This window comes from Enoplosus armatus, chromosome 21, assembly GCF_043641665.1.
Source record: "Enoplosus armatus isolate fEnoArm2 chromosome 21, fEnoArm2.hap1, whole genome shotgun sequence".
In the NCBI taxonomy this organism is placed as follows: domain Eukaryota; kingdom Metazoa; phylum Chordata; class Actinopteri; order Centrarchiformes; family Enoplosidae; genus Enoplosus; species Enoplosus armatus.
In genome coordinates, this window is record NC_092200.1 from 13,769,840 (window position 1) to 13,788,680 (window position 18,841).

An 18,841-nucleotide genomic window follows, 5' to 3' on the forward strand; every position below is an offset into this window, starting at 1 on the left:
ATTTATCAAATTTAAATGAATTGACAAAAAATAAGGTTCCAGTTTTACTTAAAATGAGGACAAAATGGTACCAAACTGATAAAAAAGATGCAGTAAAATTAGTGCAGTGGTTAACCACACAGGTCAGGAGTGTGCAATCTGGGCAGAGGAGGGAAACTATTTTTAGAAAACTCACAGAGCAAACTAACTCATGCGAAAAAAGTTTTTCAAAAACCCTCTATGTGGAAGCTAGTGCACACTACAGCAATTAAAAACAAACACATTGCTGCCTTCCAGCCTTAGATCTCCTGTTTTTTCTGGGAAGTATCAGGGTGAATTATCGGTGAAATACTCCTTTAGCTGGAGCTGTGGTGGCCTGAACTGATGTACTGTAGCTCTGTGCCAAACAGAAACTGGGGGACAACGTCCACATTTTGTTTCTCCCCATGAGCGCTCCACAAGACGGATGCTCTCCCCATCCATCCTGTCCTCCTCCCCGTCTATGGAGTGAGTGATGCGGTATTGAAACCATATGCCCTCCTGAATTCCTCACGGATCCTCCCATCCCGTCCAATCCCAGCAGTCCTCTGCTGGCCGCGGACACTCTGCTGTCGCGAGGGGGGCCTCCCCACTTCCTGTGTAGGATCTAAATATTTACACTCCCCATCGTCCCGAGTGGCAAGGCGGAGAGGTCTTGATGTTTTGGGTTATGTAAAGTCCAATCCTCCAGGACGCATATTTAACAGATTGTCCTTGTTAGAGCAGATCTTTGAGCAGATTCACCTCAGAGAAAGTTTTCTCATCCTCCTGATATAGTCTGGGACACAAAAGCAGACTCCAAACTACCTTGTAAGAGACAGTCTATCAGCAATTAACTATTTATTTAATTATGGATTTATTTACATTTGACATTTAAATATTCTTTCATATACTGAATGAGAGCAGAGATTACGTCTGTTACAGAAACACTGACCCACATGGTGTGCATCTTAGCCCTCTGATTCACCAGTGCACCCCAGTATCACCGTGTCTTCAAGACATCTTGACTTTAAGTCTTAAGACATCTTGGGACATCTCTAGCCAAAGACATCTGGGTAGAAAATAGTATAGGTCTGGAGCCAAAACTGAACATGTGGTACACTCCAACTGTCCTGTAGCATAACAAATGATGAGTCTTTGTTCTCTGTTATGTCAGCCAAAAGCTTTCATCTAATGCAATTACTGAGAAAAAGCCCTGCAGGAATTTAACTGACAACCTCTTGTGTTAACAGCAGCACGCTGTAACCTACTGAGAAGGTGAGGGAGATGCACTGGACAAACAAGAAATAGAGCCAACAAATCTCAGCAAGGGTTTTTCAGAGTCGTAATGAGAACAAACCCAACTCGTCCCACAAATACTTCTGTATACCATGCAGATGGTAGAGCCATTAAACGGGGCAGCTGAAGAAGCAAAGCAGAGGTAAATCGCTTCCCAGGTAGCCAGCCAAGTCAGGCCGTTTTCAGTTGTGTTCAGTGCACTAATCTGTGTTCTGGCACCAAGAGAACCAAATGTGAGCCGACTCTGGCCCAGATTTGGCCAGCTAATTCTAGGGTGCAGACTTGAGCCGTTTTGGGCTGAGGATCAGCTCCAGTTAGTGGCACTCAGGCTAGCTTTGGGCCAGTCTCAGCCCCAGGAATCAGCCCAAGTATTCATGGTGCTGATTCTCGCACGTCACTTATCACAAGTCTGACATAAGTTCAGCAAGCAGGTGTGCCGAGCTTAGACTGCTGTTGGGCCAACAATTTTGGCTACCTGTAGCTCAGCAGATACACAGCTCTAGAAATGTTTAAATACAGCAATACTACGTGCTATGTAGACTATGCTACATAACATTACAGTACTATACTAATTTTACATATCTTTCCATTAGTCTAATAGTATTATAAGGTTTACCCAGTTTTTAAGCTGTCCATGAATCCATGGTAGATTGTACAAGTTAAGTACATCTGACTGATTTAAGTTATATAATGTTGGACATAAGAAAAGTTGGAATACATTAACTCTTAGGAATATCACCAATACTTGCTGAAGACATATATTTACTGCTACACACAGGGCTCTCCTCTAATACATAGCTGAGTCAAAGCTTTGAGCCGTGAAGGCTTAATATTAACACAAGGCTTCATCTGTCAAATTAGCCAAGGATCAGACCGATATTAACAGCAGGCTCACTGAGCGCTAGCTTTATGTACTGCACTAGCCACACAATGAAGCCTCACAGGAGCAGCTTAGCTTTACGTGCTATAAAGTCTGGCCAGAATTACACAGCAGGTGAAAGGTGGGCAGATTAGGGTTTGATTTAATTTGAAAAGCTTGCGGGCTCATAACATCGGGCTTATACCTGCTCATTACATCATCTGCGGAGTAGGAAGAGAAGCGAGGAGGACTGATGAGGAGGTTCAGAGGATGAGGTCACCTGTCAAGACAGATTCGCCATCTGGGTCCTAAATCACAGAATATTTACTAGTCCACTATTTTGTGTAGCTGCCATTTTCATGTGTTTTCTAAAATCTTCTCTTATCATACACATAACCTTCAGTTTCAATTTTTTTTCTTCAGTTTTTTCAATTCAGTTTGATCCCAAAGTCATAAATGCTCCCTAACATCACCCATTTATCTCATACACTAGCATTTTCTCTTTTATTAACTCTTTTTTAGCTCAAATCTCTAGCCAAACCCATTCAACTCTCTAGCTCAACCTGTCTGGAGAGGTGCCACAGAAATCCCTTTCAGAAATAAAATATTTTATATATTGCCTTGAAAAACACCATATTCCCTGCTCAAGATGCAGGTTTCAGGATACACTTCACTACCCTAAATCCATGCAGAGAAACTACAGTAAAAACAGATTTTGGACATCATCCCTGGGCTAGGATTTTCATCTGAAGGGGGCTGATTAGAGAGAGATCCGGATGAAGTCAGGTCCAATTTATCAAGTGTCTCAAAGAGGAATACTTCAACCAGACTTCAAACACATGCTTCCCATCCACTGATCTAAACAGGTTAGACATCAGTTACGGATGTAGTGAGGTTAGCTTGAGGTCAGTTTTGTGTCTGATTGTGTTCATGGCTGTACTGTTTGATAAGGTCAGTTAAGGTTCGGTGTTTGTGAAGCGGACTCCAGACTGACCTGCTGGGCCTGGCCCTCTGGTTCCCTCCTGCGGTTGTGTGGATCGGTTGCGGTTCTGCTGGCGACGTTTTCCGCCAGTGGAGCGGGCACTGCGGATATGTACTTCACTGACTTTGAAGAACGCCACCATGAAAGGCTGCTTCTCCAGCGCCCCATCACGTCCCACCAGACCCGCTTCCTTAGAGCTGATGCTCTGCCCTGTTTCAAAAGACACAGCACTTATAAACTACACAACCTTCATGGTTGTGTTGATTTGCTGTGAAGTTGTATATGTGATGTAATCTCTTACCACTGCTGGTCTCCACGCTGACCTGCAGGCCCAGGTTGTGCACCGGGCTCATCACCCACAGGTTGCTGGTGGCAGTGATGTCAAACTCCAGCCAGCCCTCCTCAGCTGCCCAAAGCCTGCGAGACTCCAGCAGGAACAGGTCTGCCTCTCTGAGAGAACATGGGAGACGATACAAAAGAAAAGCTTGGATCACAGATAATAATAATAATAATAATAATAGTGCCAAAGAAACTTGATTTGGGTACATTTTCGCAACATAAGACTGTCATCTAATGAAATGATGAAAGATGGGTTTTTGCTAACCAGGTTTTTAAGACCATAACATTTGTTTTTATTCAGTTGCCGGTAAAAAATGATAAAGTTGCAGGTTGCAGAGAGAGTCGCAGCACATGAAATCACAAGCAAAGACAGGCCAAAAAATGAAACACACAGGAAAACAATTAAAAGGTGTCTAGTGTGCTTGACTCTAACAATGATGCTCTGTATAGTTGTATAGCTGTACCGATCTACCTCTTTAAGAAACCAAGGGAAAGCTGTTGGTTTGTATCAGGGTAACAGTAGAATAACAGAGTGACAGGAAGATGGATAGCTGCACTTAATAGAAATACACTGTATTGTACTCCACTGGAGCTTCGACCATACAGTCTACCTCTCTGAGGGACAGGAAAGAAAGGAGGGAAGTAAATCTTTGGTATCAGGCTACAGGCATGTTAATATCATTTACAATATTTTGTGTGAATAAAATCAGGCTGCAAAATGGAAGAATGTGTCAAAGGGGGGATAAAAAAAGACTCACATACTAAAACTGTGGACTAATGTATGAAAAGAGAGCAGAGGAGTTGTAAGGAAAAGACAGAGTGTGAGTGATAAGAGGGCCTGTCCTCCCACTGTCCCATTACAGCAGTAATAACACAGCGTCGGGTCTGGCGGACCCTCCTCCAGAGCCGACATCAAAGCCTCACAATCATCCAGGTGTTCGGAGAATGCCCCTGCAGTCATGCATCAGCAGCCCCTCTTTATTGGTCATTAATGAGAGTGTTTCTTGTAAGCTTCCGTATGAGCCTCTATTCCTTGTTTTCCCTTCACTCACGCACACACACACACACACACACACACACACACTCCACCCCACTGCTTAGTTCACACGTTTGTCACAGCATGGGCCAGTGTACCCATGTTTCCGCCTCATCGTCGCAGCCGCTGTTCGGCCGACGAAGGACGGTAGGGGGTCCATCAGAGAGCCGCCTTCAGGGGCAAAGGCTACTGAGAGCCTACTGTAAAACTGTTATTGACTGACTGCTTAAATGAACTGGAATAATAAGGTCAGAGGTGACAGTCGTGTTTTTTTGCTACAATAAATCTCCTTTATAAGTCTTGTCAGTGAGTGTTGTTAAAAATGTAACGCAAGGTGGGAGAGTGGAGCTCACAGCTGGCCCGGTTTTTCATGCACTTTCATCTTTTAAACTGCTGAAAAGGCATATTCATAAGATTGTAAAAGCAATATGTAAGTCCGACATCTGGAAGGGAAAGGATGCAGAGGTTTTCAGGACAAGAAGGAGGTTATAACTCAGGATCTAAATGTAGTATGTCTAAGCAACATTTTAAGAATCAGAATAAAGGCAATAGCAGGAACTGAAATACGTGTATAAGAAAAAAGAGGAGTGAAATCATCTGGTTAGGTACAGTATAATAGCTGGCAAAATGCTGCTGAATGGGCTTTGGTCAGTAACAGCCTTCGCAGCAACCTGCCCTTTCTCAATACAATGTCAGGCCTGCCACATTTTTGGCATTGTAATCTCTCACATTCTTTGCCAGCTGTTAGCGAAACCACCCCAATCAAATGAAAAGTACAAAGGGTGTCGGGCTAATTAAGCGCTCTATCATTACAGCTTAGAGTCAAAACAGGAGTCAGGTTTTTACGGGAGGGGGGGGCACGCGAAAGTTAATAGGCTCCCCACTGATGAACGACTAAAGAAAGGTACAGTTTTGCAAAAGGCGTAAAATGGAGGGGAAACAACAACAAAAACTTAACAGCATTTTCTCATATAAACCGCCACACCTCAGACGTTAATGTCAGCACAGAGGAGGATGACGATAAGAATGTAAAATCAAAGCAGTCACAACTTTACTGTCGTGCAGACACTTCTGGGGATGCATGTTGCACCTTGAATATCACTCCTACAAAGCACAAACACAGCACGGCAAATTTTCTCCACCTGAGAGCACACCATCCAGGCTGTAATTTTCTTCAAGGTAAAAAACCTGTCCTACAATAACACAGAAATTGGAGATATATGGACCCTTTAATCTCCAAATATCTCCAAAAATAAAAGGCTTTAGCAGCAGCCCGGAGAACACAAACCACCCATTGTAGGGATAAAGGAATGCAGCAAATAAGTAGCTCTTGATACCCATAGAAACATCTATAGCTGACGTTCTTATACCTTTTCAATCCACAGACCTCAGAGTGGATCAGCTTTAGCCCGGGACTGTAGTGTGAAAACATTTGCTGCTACAGACCCCGCCTTAAGGTGTTTTGTTTCTTGATGATATTCAACACAAAATAATACATGAATCAAATGTAATAGCTCTCCATACATCGAGCTTTAAAGCAGAAAGTTACTTTGATGTGTATTCATTGAGAAACAAAATATACTGAGCAACATGAGATGTATGTCAGAAATTCTCTTCATGCTGGAGTTGGTTCTCGCTGGGCGGGCTTGATAAAACACAAATATCATTCAGAAATCTTACTGGATGTTTATCTGCCCCTGCAGACGTAATGTAAATGTTTGGCATGTATTAGCTGTGCTCATTTGGGGGACGGGAGGATTTTGAAGCTGTGCTATTTCTGTAAGACGTGGTTTTGCTTGATTTTACAATGTAAACATGGCGAGGGCCCAGAGTCTGTGTAACACACAGGGAGAATGATAGAGAGAATCACACAGGGAGAGAGAGGCTACTTTTTTCATCATCACAATCTTGACCTTTCTGTATCCAGAAAAACTCAACTGAGCATGCTCGCTGTATGTCTTGTTGACTTCTTGATTCCCAGTATAGCCACAGTGCAAACCGTCTGCAAACCTACCAGATCCACCCACACATGCATGTTGCATGGCCAAGCACTGAAATTGTGCACAATATATGTTATTTGAAAGTATATATATATATATATATATATATATATATATATATATATATATATATATAAGTACAAGTAATGCTGTAATTGATGGTTTTGTGTGTATTGGATACAATACATTATATGTATGCAGCATAACCAAACACAAATCAGGGTTCAGCAGAGGTTGTTGAAGGAAGTGACAAACCCACCCTGCATTTCTCAGTTGTTGCAGGGATTCAAACCAGTTATCTTCCTGTTAAAAGCTCGTCACTATGTGTGTGTGTGTGTGTGTGTGTGTGTGTGTTACCTGTCAGGGTGCTCCTTGACCACCTGGTAGACTTTGAGTAGGAAGGTGTCATTGCGGAAGGCGCGGCTCACACACTCCTTGTAGAGGCGGAACTCTGCCGCGGTGACGGCCTCGCCCTCTGGGATCTGTGAGAGGTTGAACTTAAACTCCTTGTGGTGACGCCGCTGTGCAGAGAGCTCCCTGTCGTACTCCACTGTGGGATGGAAAAACACACACACACACACACACTTAGGATCATTATGCACAAAGAGGACAGGGAAAGATAATACAGTTTTCTACGCCTGTTCATCAGAAGAAATCATGTTTTTTCATTCGATCATTAGATCTGTACTTAGGAAACTAATGTAGGTGATACTTCATTGGTCTGCTTCTTGACCTTTTCAATGCCTTTTCTGTGGTTTGTCCCACTTTCATGAGGCAGTTCTACAAATAGGAAAATTGCATATTTACAAACAGGGTTTCAGTGTAAATATACAGCTGCGAGCGATGAGCGGATATCCTTCTCACAGACACTGTGCAGAGGTCGACCGTAGAAGCCTTTCAAATGATCACATGTGATTTATACCTAAGTTCTAATAGGTTTTTGTGGCTTCCAGTTTCCCTAAATAGACCCCTGTTATCATCAGTCCAAAAGCAAAAGCCCATGATTTTTTTAACGGCAGCAAACTTAGAGACGTTCTGCGACCACTTCTGACGGCGTGAAATGACAAAAACCAACACATGTGCTCCCTCCTATGCCTTTAAGTGCAATATGCGCCATAATGATAATGTGCTCTCCGGGGATTCGGTTCCTGTCTCGGCTGGAGGTTTTTTCTCCCACAGCAAAGAGCCTGCAGAGTCAGTATGTCGTCGGACACACAGCGTGAGAAGAAGGAAATGAATAAAGAGGGGCATGTCGAGTGCAATTAGAAGGTTGTGTACAGAAATACCCATGCAGACATAAATGGTAAATGCTAAGCCTCAAATATGTGCTATATTCTGCAAAACACACACAAAACTAGTCGCATAACTGCTTGAGCACCCAAAACACACATCAACACACTCTTACTATTCTTACTCCATCACACTCTCACTGATTCAAATTGCTACACGCTACACACACTCCTTCATCATCTCCACTCTAGTTTCCACCGTTCAACAGGCTGTGGTTTCGCCACCACGTACTGTAAGTGCAGACTCACTGGGAACCAGAGCTGGACGTATACTACCGGCTCAGTTTTTCAACTGCAGTGGGTCCAAACATAGATGTCCAACATTATGCATTTGCCAACATCTGTCGTCTACTATTACTGCTGCAGCGGCTCCAGTGTTCAGGATTTTAGTTCAAGAAATAGTTAAGACATTTTGGGAAATACACTTATTTGCTTTTTTGGTGAGAGTTAGATAAGATTGATACCACTCTCATATTTGTACACTAAATTAGAAGCTGCAGCCTGCAGCCAGTTAGCTTAGCTTGAAAGACTGGAAACAGGGGGAAACAGCTAGCCTTGACGTTTTTAGTGTCAACATCAAGTCATGGCACATAACAGGGGGTTACAGCAGGCTGTCCACTAGAAACATGATCCTCCTCCTTCCTACATTAACCCATGGCTTCATAATTAGTGTGCGTCCAGTTATTTCAGACATATTTAAGACGGTACATATCTGAGGTTGTCAAAAGTAAAGGAGAGGTCTAACAAGCCAATATTTTGTACTTTCTACATTTTATTTTGAAGATTCATTTGGATACTTTTATAACCCAAAGCTTAGGTAAGAAGAATTTAGATTTTTGTACCTGAGCCAGGCTTGTTAAAACTTTCTGGTAATTTTATGATGTGGGGACCCACCCAAAGTGGACCAATGACACATTTTGTTCCCCGAGTCATAGCTGAAGAGAAAATTGTGTTGATGTGAGAACACTGGAACCAATCAGACTCTCCCAAAAGTGCCAGCCCCACCTCGTGCCCACACCCAGGAAGGTCAAAGCTCCCTCATCCCCAGACGTTTCCAAGTTACATAAATGCCGAACTTAAGTAACAAACTGAGCAGAAAAGGCAGGAGGGAAGGCGAGTCTTTTATAGCTTCACTGCATTTCTGAGGAAAATCAGTGAAGTCCAATCCTGTGGCATATTGCTGTGACTTGGTCAAAACAAATTACAATAATTGAAGCCTCTCAGTTCTGCCTCTCTGTACTTCAAACACTTTCCACTGCAGAAAAGGAAACCACCTATAGAGAATGAGATGTTATTCACATCAGCGTCACTGTGACTTCTATCAGATGTGACGGTGACCATTTCATCATCGTGCTTCACAAGCTGCCCACACACACACACACACACACACACACACACACACAGATGTCGCAGTAACTGTGTGTGATATCGGGTCTGGTCTTGTGTAGGGTAGATAGATCAGCTAAGCTTGTGTGTCTGTGTGTGGAGGACTCGAGCAGAGGTCATGGTACTCTAAATGACTTTACAACACTCCCTTCAACAACCCCAGGCTTAAAGACCAACAGCTTGAAATCTTATATTCCCCATTTAAGAATCGACTGACTTTTTGGCACCAAAACCCTTTGATAAACGGACTGTAGGTGGTGAGAAGGTCAGGCTGAGTTTCACATGTATCAAATATTTATTACATCTGCTGCAATGCACAGTATGTTGAATGGACAAAATATCAGGCACCTGATTGTACAGAAAAGCTGAACGTATTTGGAAGACTGTCCTGGCAATCTAAGCATCATACCAAACAATTTATCAGACTCTAATTGAGTGGGTTTATTGGGAAGAGCGTTTTTTTAAAACTGAATTAAGCATTCACACAATGTGGGTAGAATGGGAAGAATGGGAAAGCGCCTGTTACTGACTTAACTTGAATGCACTTGTCTTAAAGGGGCACCTTTACTTGTTGTTAGGAGTACTACTCAGCCTGTGTATAACCTCTTCTATAGCTCTGGATGAGTTTTGTTGATTTTGAGCCAGATGATGATGATTGTGATGTCATCAGGGTTCTACCTGCTTGGGGTTGTAGATGTCAACTTTGTTTGCAGAAAACCTGCGTTACAAAGTGGAAGTGTGGGATTTGAATGATTTACCAAGCAGGGAGGGTCTAACGAAAAGATGCTATTGGTTACATTATGGGAAACATAGGATCAAGGGTTTTTGGATCTTGACCCATACTAAGGACTAAAAGTATCCAGTATAGCCGTGGTCTTCCAGTAAGCAGCTCCAGTGAAGCAGCAAGGGTGAACAGCCTGGATCTAGAATCAAACTGCCAACTTCTTCTCCTTAAAGTTAAAAACCTCCTACAATCATACAAGAGAAGCGAAAGAGATTCTGGCCAAGGAGAAAACTGTTTTCAGTGAGGTAAAAAATGTATCCGCTGATTTCATTAGGCTGTAATGAAATTCACAGGACACATTTCTTTTCCTCACATCCGAACAAAATCTCAAGGCACTCCTGAGTTCACTCAACAACTCACCAGCTTGTTCAAGTTCAAATCAATCATTCTTTTTTTTATCTCAGAGAGGGGAGCCATTTTGAATGCCGTCCAGAAGAAGACAAACAATTAAAAGTATGAAATATGGCGACTGCCGCAGTCTCACATTATCGTACGCTTTATCACTGCAGGCCTCTGCAAAGCGGCCTGGGAGCCACACCGTTAGCAGCTAAGTAGCATTCCAGCTGCTTCTCCACCTTCTCAGCTTGAAATTCAATCAAAATCCACGGAGGTTTCGCAGCTATAATCAAAGAGAAGTCTTCACACGACGCGTACAGGGAGCATAACCTCTACGCTAATCTAGCATGACGTGAGCTTTGAGACAGGAACACACAGAAGGGAAAAGGGATTTAGATTTGGATGATTCAGAGAGGAATTCACTCAGAGTGATTCTAAAGATGGGAAAAGAATGATTATATTAGTGATTTGGTGCAAACAGTGCTCAATGGAAACTGCAGGAAAGGGTGTTTATGTGTCATATGTGTGTGAATACTAATCTGTAGGTGTATTTTATGGCTTTATTTTATTACCACACTCCCACCATTGGTCATCAGTTCATGAGAAAATACACAGAGACAGAGAGCACAAACTTTGTCATTTGTTATGTTTGTGTTTATGACAAACAGTCAACTATTTCCTCTTTTAGTCTCACTTGCTTGAACACATAAAGAGGCAGCCAAGGTTAACCAGAAAACCTGACAATAGCAGGGAATTTCTCTGATGATTCACCTAAACACTGTGGTGATTTCATCTGCTACGAGAAACAGAAAGTCACAAGAGACAGAAAGAGAAAGAAACGGAGTGAGAAGGAGAAAGGAATACATGATGACTGCTTAAATGCTGATAAGGGAGGGAGACAACACATCAATTAAAGTTTTGAGTGAAAACTATGGAAAGAAAGTAGCAAAAGTAACAACAAAGAAAGATGGTAGACAGAAAGAGAAAGAGATTAAGAGAAACAGGAAGAGGAAGACAAGATAAAAGAGGGAAATGGATTAAGGATCTTTTGGGGAGAACGTATTCTGCGAATGATGTATCAGATTGGATAAGCAGAATGGAAACAGCAATACAGGAAAAAAAAAAGAAGCATAATTTGTGTGTCAATAGAAAAGTTAATGTCAGTTACAATAACACAGAAGAAGAAAATTACTGTGGGAGAAGTGGATAAGATGACAAGACCAGACGAAGACAGACAAACTCAGTTGTCACAGAGAGGAAGATGGAGAGACCACAGGGACAAAAATACAGAGGGAAAGGGAGAGAGACAGTCTGGGACGCAATGAGAGGAGGAGAGATGGAGACAGTTAGTGACAGAAAGAGAGTGAGATGGAGGATTTGCAGATTCACTTGGACGCTTTGATAGGAGCTGTTCTCTCGTTTCCACCTGCGCAACATCTGGCACTGCTGTCCTGTTCCTTGCTGCTGTAGGTATTATAGCAACCCCCCCCCCCCATGCTTTCACATGTATTCAATATGATCCTTATATTCACAGCCTGTACATGCTGAGTGGTTATTAGAATATATGCTACTTTATAACCTTGTTTTTTGAATATAACTTGAAATTCAGCACTCAAAATGTATTACTGTACAAACTCAAACATGCCAGTATTTGTCAGAAAACTGTCTAGAAGTGGTTAATAATCACAACAGTGATCATGTTCTCACATGATAAGGTAAAACAGCCTATGAATCTGCCCTCGTGTTGGATCAACTACATTATTTGAAAACAACTGAAGTCACACAGACTGGAACTTCAGTGTGACAGGTTGGCCTTTTATAAACTGAGATGCATGCCCCTTTAAGAAGCTAAAGGGAAGGAAAGGGGGAAAAGGTGCTGAAAGAAAGACAAGTGAGAGAAACTGTGAGCCAGACGGCCGTCCTGTGCAGGGGGAGGCTGGCGGATGAGCGGACAAACAGGCGAACGCGATAGAAGAAGAGACAGAAATGAATCTGACAGTGACTGATAACCACAACCTCTGGAGTCAAAATAAAGAAGATCAACTGCCAGTAACATGTTAAAACACAGTGAACGTTCGTGAGAATGCAATCACCAGTTTGGTAGGAATGATGGAAAAGTACCAGAAACAGAAGAGAGCCGAGAGTGGGATGAAATCTATAAGTAGAAAGAAGGAAGACAGACACATTTAAAAGGAAATAAACTATAAAAATTGTTAAGAGGAGAATAGCAGTGTTCTTCGTTGTGAAACAGAAAAAGCAGGACTGTGCATGACAGGCCCTGGGGTGGTTGACTTGTCTGTGGTCAGTGGTCAGCGCTTTTGCTCACACTCAACATCATCCAGCCAATCCCTCAGAGAGACAGCTGGCGAACAGCCGCCTGCATCAGATCTCTGCTGCTTTCTCTCACACGTCCCACAACCACAGGGCCAAACAACCAACAACCACCTTCCCTCACCAAAATACCTTTTCGCCCTTCATCAACACTCAGCGGGTAAAATTAACTAAAGGGAACGTCATGGATGGCTTTCTCAAAAGGTAATTCTGTCGTCAGATATCTATCCATTTTAAAGAGGGGATTATTTAAAGCTTTTAGACTCAAAGCTTCGTGAGTAATTAACTTCCCTCCTGTCGGCGAGGCTTGTGCAAGGAACCACCAGAAAAGGCATGTGACAGTTTTGATCTTTAAGAATTAGATTTCTTATCAAAAGTGCACCTTCTGAATGTATCTTAATGCTAAAATGTTTTTCCAGTTTTCCTGTTGTAGACTTTCCTGTAGCATCCAGCACTGCAGTGTAGATTACAGAGAACAGAGCACCTGTGACCCAGATAATAGTGTCTCTTAAGGGAGCTCTTATTAGATCTGTCAGTGAGATTTTACTAAGTACCAGTTTGATGACAGACAGAAAGATTTGGTTCATGCTGCCAATTTAAACAAGGATTTTTCATCCTCCTACAGTTGCAGACATGTAAAACACACAAATGCAAATCCCTTCACCTCAGAGAGTAGCGTGCTGAGTCGGTTCTGTGCCGTTTGTGCCACAAGACATTCAAGCAAGATTGTGTAACTTTTACTGAACAGCGGCCACTGTAGCCACAAGTGACTTTTACAGGATAGTGGTACGTTCAAATTTCCCTACAAGATTCTCCTGAGTCATTTGCTTTAAAGACATCATCATTTGTTAACCTGAGTGAGAGCGAGTGGGCTGGAACCAGTAGCAGGAAACAACAAACCTGGTGAGGTATGAACATCTTGTTTTATCTTTGTGGTCAAACTATTTATTTATCTGTGACGTGCTAAAACAGGCAATTGTAGCACAAGCAGGTATGGGTTAAAAGTAAACAGCAATACAGTATCTATTTAAAGCTTGCTAACATTAGCCATCACAAGCTACTGGTCATAACGGACCAAGTAAGGCTGCAAAACCCTTGAGTGTACTGAAGGGTGCGTTTTCATTTTCATTTCTTTCAAAAGTTACATAGTATCACGTTAAACATATCAGAGAATTCAGGGAACAACCCTACTGCAGCATTGGAGAGCTAAATACCTTGCATAAGGGTAGCATAAGGGCAGCTTAGAGGGAATTGCTCAAGGAATTGAAAAAGCATCTAGCACAGTCCTCTACACAGACTTTCTCAACCCTATCGCCAGAATAGAACGTAGATGTCGGATGATTCTGCAAAACCCAGGATTACGTCCAATGGCAAAAATGTTTCTACAATATCTGCGCATGGAAATTTCGGTATGGTTAAGGTCAGGGAAAGATCGTGGTTATGGTTAATAAAACCTTGAACGTTAATTGCAGGTTTGTGATGGGAGGTGAAGACCACCACAACCTCCATAGCCTTATTTTTCCAGAAGAACACATCACTTCATGCGTTGGCACTGGCATTGGACGTAAATCCTAAGGTGTGGAATCATCTAATATGGATGGAATTTCTACACTGTAGGATACTGCACTGACTTTTCTAGCCAGTCACCCTCTCATCCATCTTTGTTCCTCCCATCTCTATCCCATAATGCACCACACAACCCAGGGTTTACTCTGCTCCTTCCTTTTCATCCGAACAGGAAAGAGTGGATGTTGACATTTAGTTTGTGAGACAGGTACAGTTTAAGTATGATTTAAAAGACACCTTCATGCCCTGGCTTACTGTCCTTGTAACAGGTTTTAGTCTTTCCACTCAGTGTCTACTGGAAGAAATGGGATGATTGCAGTCGGAACCACTGACCTTGTTGAACTAACATGGGAACAAGAAGCCAGTGTGGCTGTTAAACAAGCGGAGCTTTTCTCTGCAGTACAGAAAATATTTCAGTATCTTCTCAATAAGCAAGCAGTGTGGGAGTTTTATGCGTAGAGCATGCCAACACTGGATCCCGAAGACCCTCGTAAAACTCTGCTTTCTAATTAAATCTGTAATTTACTATTTCCTCTGACCCATAATGCATCACACTGAAGGAGAGGCTATGAGAGGGAGAGTCAAATGAAAGTGAATGAGGGAAAGGAAAGAATAAAAAGAAGACATTTTCACCCTTCAATTCCATTTTTGCACACCAAGAACCTGTCAACATTGTTAAAGATGTAAAAAATGTTCTGGATGTCCAAGGCATGAGAAGAATCCATCTGTGTTTATGTAATTATAGCCCATAATCTGTCTGGTTTTTCTCTCAGACTTGATGGTTTCTGAGGATAGGTCAGATATGTCGCTGTCTTCCATTTATCGTTAATTCCTCCAAAGTCCCAACTAATTAAAGGTTTGGCCTTGTCAGATTGACTTTCACAAGAAACTTTTGCAGTTGATACACTCACAACTCTTCGGCAATCAACACTATTTCATTAAAAAAGAAAAACATCTCATTAAGTGGAAATCTTTATGCTGTAAACAGGAGTCTTTCTGAAGAGGCTCAAGCCAGATTTTATGCCTCAAACTCTTTAACCTCTGGCACTGATGCAGTGTGGAAAGATAAAACGCAGAGACAGCTGTTGATTTTTGCAAAGCAGATGAATACTGGCAGCTTACAGTACACACACACACACTCACACACACACACACACACACACACACACACACACACACACACAAACACTGCAGTGGTGTGAGCTGCCCGAGGTGTTGCCACTATGCTTGGCTGCCACCAGGAGCTGTTTCCTCCTACTGCTGAGAGTTTTGGCTCTTTGTAGTCAGGCAGCTGGCAGGGCAGCTCCTGGGGTAGAGGTACAGACAAAGGGGTTGGGGGTCCACTGGGAGTCATCATTAACTTTGAGCAAGGGTGTGTGTGTATGTCTTTGGAGACTCATCCTGTGCTCTGATCTTCTCCCTTGACCCGGCATCAAAGCCGACACACTGAGCGCCCCAGGACCAGTCAAGGGCCACTGGCAAGACCGAGAGTTTATGTCCGATGAATGTGGGCACACAAACACACACACACACCTCTGCATGTATTATAAAAGGGCTTCCACACAGGCATGCAGAGTAGTTACACGCATATGGGCACTGACGCATGTACAGGTACAGACATAAATGTCAAAGCGAGGAATTAAAACACACACTTGTATTACAGGATCCCACACACACGTGAGAAAGAGAGAACGGAGGGGCTTACACTAACATTCCCACACACACTTTGTGATTGCACACACAGTCCCAGAGGTCAGTGGTGTGAGAATTCAGGGCCAGGCCGGAGCATCGGTCCATAGCGAGGATATGAGGCAGCGAGACCAGCCCTTTTGCAGACTGTCAAGCCCCATTAGCAAACACAGAACAGCAGGCGACAGCTTTACTCTCTGTGTCCAGCAGAAATCAGTACAGTGATTTTAGCACATTACTAATTACAGTTATGTGTTCCTGACAGACAGGGAACAACCAAGAAATGTGTTTAATGCTCAGCAGGCCGGACACTTGTAAAGTTAGCGATACTCAAGTTTAAGTAACAATTTTGTATAAATAAAAGTAATTTTTGCCACAAAAACGGTGATTCTACCACCAGCCGGTTCATGAAAGCCTTTATGTGGGAAGCCTAAAGAGGATCTCTTACAGAAAACACTAGTTGGTTTATCCCGCCTTCATGTGCACGTCACAGGCATGTAACATAGATCTGTGCGTTCCAACTTAAAACAAACATCAATAATACTAATTTGGGCCATTTTCAGTGTTCATAAAACTATTACCTCATTCTGAACAGGCATACGGGAATTCATGAAACTCCATGCTGGTAGTCTATCTTAAGGCAATAACCCTTTTTCACAGAAGACATTTTGACAAGTATCAAAAGCACATTCAAAAAATTCATGATGGCTGACTTCCATCCTGCTGCTTGGGTGTCAGGGTCCTGGTGTTGAACAAGCTGGCTCACTGTCACACTGTCGTGACTTACTGGGACCAAGCCATCACTAATGTTAGTTTTAGTAAAATGTTGTGCGTTTCCTGCTATGACAAGGCAAAATGTCGATAGTAAGGCCTATAGTAAATAAAGATGGAGGATGTGATAGAGGTTCTGTTCAGGACATTAAGGTGTTAGATCTTTTACTATCTGAGTAATCTTGGCTCTCTGTCACTTACTTTCCCACATTAAAGAACATTTTAAAGAAATTGCAGCGCCTATAGCACAGATGGCAAAATATGGCATTTGTTAAAGTAACCTTGATTCCATTTGTTTACTTCAGCCTGAGCCGGTCGAATGTGACATTTCTGAGACCTTTTCAGACTGGTTATTTGCCAAATTGGAAACATGTCAATACTAAATACTAAAACAAATTACAGCAATAAATCAAATTGTGTAGTAATGTTTGCAGTGTTACGGTAACCTCATAGGCTGCACATGAATGTCATCATGGCACAATGTTAATTTCTAGACATGTGAATAGATATTTGCACCCAATCAAATGTCTATTTAGATTAAATTGCTCAACTGATTGACTGACTGACTGTATTTCCTTTAACTTTATTTTCCTGCCAAGGATTAATAGCACTGTCAAAGTAACATTTTATATTATATTTAGCACTTCCTGAGAGACAGACAATTTAGGCTGCATTTTCTCCTCTTTCACACACACACACACACAGACACGCACACATTCATCAGTGGCCTGGATATCCAGCCTGCTTTTCTTCCATTACCTCCCACAGGTTACAGTACACAATGACCTCACTGGACAGGCATCGCCAGGAACAAAGGCCCCATTTGAACCATATAATCACATTTTTCTACAGCCATCATCCTCCATATAATCCTTGAAAAACCGTTTGGGTTTGCCTAAAGACCCATCCAAAACCATGACACATAATGTCAGGCGTACTCTTCCAGGACACACACAAACACACACACATCCACGGAGGAAGAGTATTTGATTTTTTGTTCCCACCAACCAAAACTCTATCACCACTGTGGTGCATTCCATGCACGATGATAAAATGAAGTCTGGACACACATCTATCTTTTGTCGTTTTGAGATTTTTAGCTTGAGCACAATATGTGTGGGTTAGTATGTGTGTGTCTAACCCCGAGGGTAGGCGGATAATTTGCTGTAATTGCTCCTCAGCTGGGGCTTTGCTAACAGATAGATATCCGAGGTATGGCTGTTGGACTGTGTAGTATCAGTACTTTCCATCGATGGACTGACAGCTGAGTGGTAGCAGTCATCAGCTCTCTGTTGAGTCTCCAGTTGGCTTCCAGGTAGCTGGATGTGACATACCTGTGTGTCAATAGGAGATTTTATTCCATCTCTTCAAACGCTATTACTTAGGATTAAGATGTGGACCCACAAACTCGGCTGCAGGGGGCATTTAAACAACGAGGGTATGTGCATGTTTGTGTTTTTCTGTTCTTGTTGTGCCTCCTTATCCACCACAGTAATGTACTGTACCATGAGGTAACATAAGGCAATAAAGTAAAATAACACAAGGCTGGGAAACATAACATAAGGTTAGGATAGGTAAGGTAATGTAAGGTAATTGTAGCATAAAGTAGCTTAACATGTTGCCATTGTAAGAGGTTCGACTTTTACTCCTATTATCTGCACAGTTTGGAAAGAAGTTGATGTGATTAACTTTTGGATTTAAATGACAGGCAGTGCTAGGAGTTCTGTTAATCATGATTCGTCAAGCTTATCTGTCATCCTATTACAACACACACCATATACTAAACACATCTGTAACAACACGAACTACTAACAAAACCAATGAAATGTGCATATAACAGCATTCAAGCCCTGATAAGCATCTAGGAGAAAAGAGTGTTTGAATCAGCTGTAAAACATGAAAAGGTGTAACAAAGGATATCAAAGAATTTAGAGAATCAGGGATGCACTGCATAACAACGTAGTATGGAAAATACTTCAAAAATGAAATAAGGTTATACAAATATCAAGGTCCACAACAAGCACAGCACAGCAAAACCACAAAGTAAGTGATCTGATGCAATGTTTTAGGCCACAGTCATCTTGTATTTCCGAAGCATCCCGGTTTGTGAAAACAATGGATAAGCAAAAAGCACCAAATGCCAAAACCTCACTTATGTGTAAAGGTTCAGGTTATGG

General features: G+C 42.2%; 1 protein-coding gene across 3 annotated transcripts in view; it reads right to left on the minus strand.

Moving 5' to 3' along the window:
- Positions 1-18,841, minus strand: part of bmp6 (bone morphogenetic protein 6) — a 43,571-nt gene that overhangs the window by 10,850 nt on the left and 13,880 nt on the right. For 2 of the 3 annotated variants that reach the window (XM_070927733.1, XM_070927731.1), the window contains exons 2-4: positions 6,870-7,062; positions 3,439-3,587; positions 3,150-3,347 (exon numbers count right to left, since the gene is read on the minus strand). In XM_070927733.1, the coding sequence (XP_070783834.1) occupies positions 3,150-3,347; positions 3,439-3,587; positions 6,870-7,062 (540 nt within the window). Of the gene's footprint in view, positions 1-259; positions 297-3,149; positions 3,348-3,438; positions 3,588-6,869; positions 7,063-18,841 lie in introns of all 3 variants that reach the window. The other variant, XM_070927732.1, reaches the window with a different exon arrangement.